The sequence below is a fragment of the Gekko japonicus genome, unplaced genomic scaffold (assembly GCF_001447785.1).
Source record: "Gekko japonicus isolate JY-2015 unplaced genomic scaffold, Gekko_japonicus_V1.1 scaffold326, whole genome shotgun sequence".
Lineage (NCBI taxonomy): Eukaryota > Metazoa > Chordata > Lepidosauria > Squamata > Gekkonidae > Gekko > Gekko japonicus.
Window position 1 is genome coordinate 528,642 of NW_015165245.1, and position 1,600 is coordinate 530,241.

Consider the following 1,600-nt stretch of genomic DNA (forward strand, 5'->3'; position numbering starts at 1 on the left):
CCCGAAGCCCGGCGCTGCTAGAATGGCGGAAGCACAAGCGCTTCACCTGTTGAATTCCCCCTGCCCCCCGCAAGGGGAGAAAAAGGCAACACTTTTTTTGAGACTTTTCTAGTGACAAACGGGTTCATTCACACAGCAAGCGCGACCTGACTCGCAGAGGCAATGCGGGGCCAGCTGAATTGGCCTGAGCCAGATGGGGGCCGGGCAAAGATTTCCAGTTAGCGAGGAGCGGCGGCGGCAACCGCGGGCGGACCTCCTCCTCAGCGCCACTTCCCTTCGAGGAGCCCGCCCGCCCCGGCCGCGCCTGGTGAGGAGACGACATGAACAGCACCGCATTGCTGGGGCTCCGGGCAGCGGGTGTTGCGCCTCGCCTCTTGGGGCAAGGAGGCTGCCGCCTCTGGAGCAGCGAGCCCTGCGCCCCCCAGCCGAGCCCCCCTCTGCGGATTGGCTGCGCCTCAGGCTTCTGGGGAGACACGGCTGCCTCAGGTACCAAGGAGCGCGACGGGCGGCAGTCGCAAGTTGCAACTCGGTGGCTGCTGTAAACTGGAGTCTTGCTAGGGCGTCTCACGAAGGACTGGCTCCGGTGACGGCGTAGGTGGGCGGCTCCCCCCGCCGGCTGCGAGCGAGCCGGAAAGCGAAAGGGAGAGCTTTTCTCCTCTTCCTACGTTTTCCTCCAGGCATTCTTCTCGAAGAAGCCAACCTTGCTTCTTTTCAGCAGCATTGCCATAGTAGCCCTTCCCCAAGTTCCCCGCTGTCCTATGCGGAGCGTGGCCACCAACTTATTCCTCCACTCCGTTTTTGTCTGTATCGTGATAGCATTGGCTGCCTTGACCTGATTCTCAGTGCTCCGAAGGGTGCAATTTTAAACACACTTGCTTGGGGTGGGGTGGGGGGAACGAACGCCCATAACCCAACCCCGACTGAGACACGGATGCTTCCAACAATTAATAGGTCTTAGGCTGCAAAAATGAGATATGGAGTGGACAACACGGCAAGAGAGATTCTTTGGGACCGGAAAGGGAGGGCCTGCAAAAGTGCTTCTAAACAACCTCAACGGGAGCTTTGCTTCCGTAACGAGATCAGAAGTTTGCTCCTTTTGAAATGCGGGGAAACGGGCAGAAGAATAAAACTGTAGGTGGCGCTAGCGTCCTAAAAGTTATATTTTACCCACTACAACTGCTCAAAGGCAGCACCGATGCCACCCGATTTTACGTATGTTTGAATAGAAAGTGAATCTTTCGTTGAATACCACCGAATTTACTCCGAAGGAAATAAGGATCAAGAAGATGCGGGAGAAATTGTGGGGTGGGGGAGATGCTGATCAAAATGCGGCCTGCACCAAATAGTGGGAAATTGAGCAGTACAACCGGGGGAAATGGGAGACAGAGGGTACAACAAGTGATTTTGCGGAATGGTCTGAATCTTGTTGAATACCACCGGATTTACTCTGAAGGAAAGTTGCTGAACATCCTAGCTACAAGGGGTTCAGAACTTTAAAACAGCAGTGATTATCAACATATTCCCCCTTTTGCCAACAAGCCTCTCTATTATTATTGTTGTTGTTGTTGTTACACATGTTGATGGACACATCTGAGGCTGC

The 1,600-nt window shown here is 54.6% G+C and overlaps 1 protein-coding gene across 1 annotated transcript in view; it reads left to right on the top strand.

The window, feature by feature from the left end:
• Window positions 1-213: 213 nt before the first annotated feature.
• Window positions 214-1,600, top strand: part of LOC107109440 — a 68,962-nt gene continuing 67,575 nt past the window's right edge. The window contains exon 1 of the mRNA XM_015410061.1: window positions 214-486. Within this exon, the coding sequence (XP_015265547.1) occupies window positions 321-486 (166 nt within the window). The 5' untranslated portion in view covers window positions 214-320. The remainder of the gene's footprint in view (window positions 487-1,600) is intronic.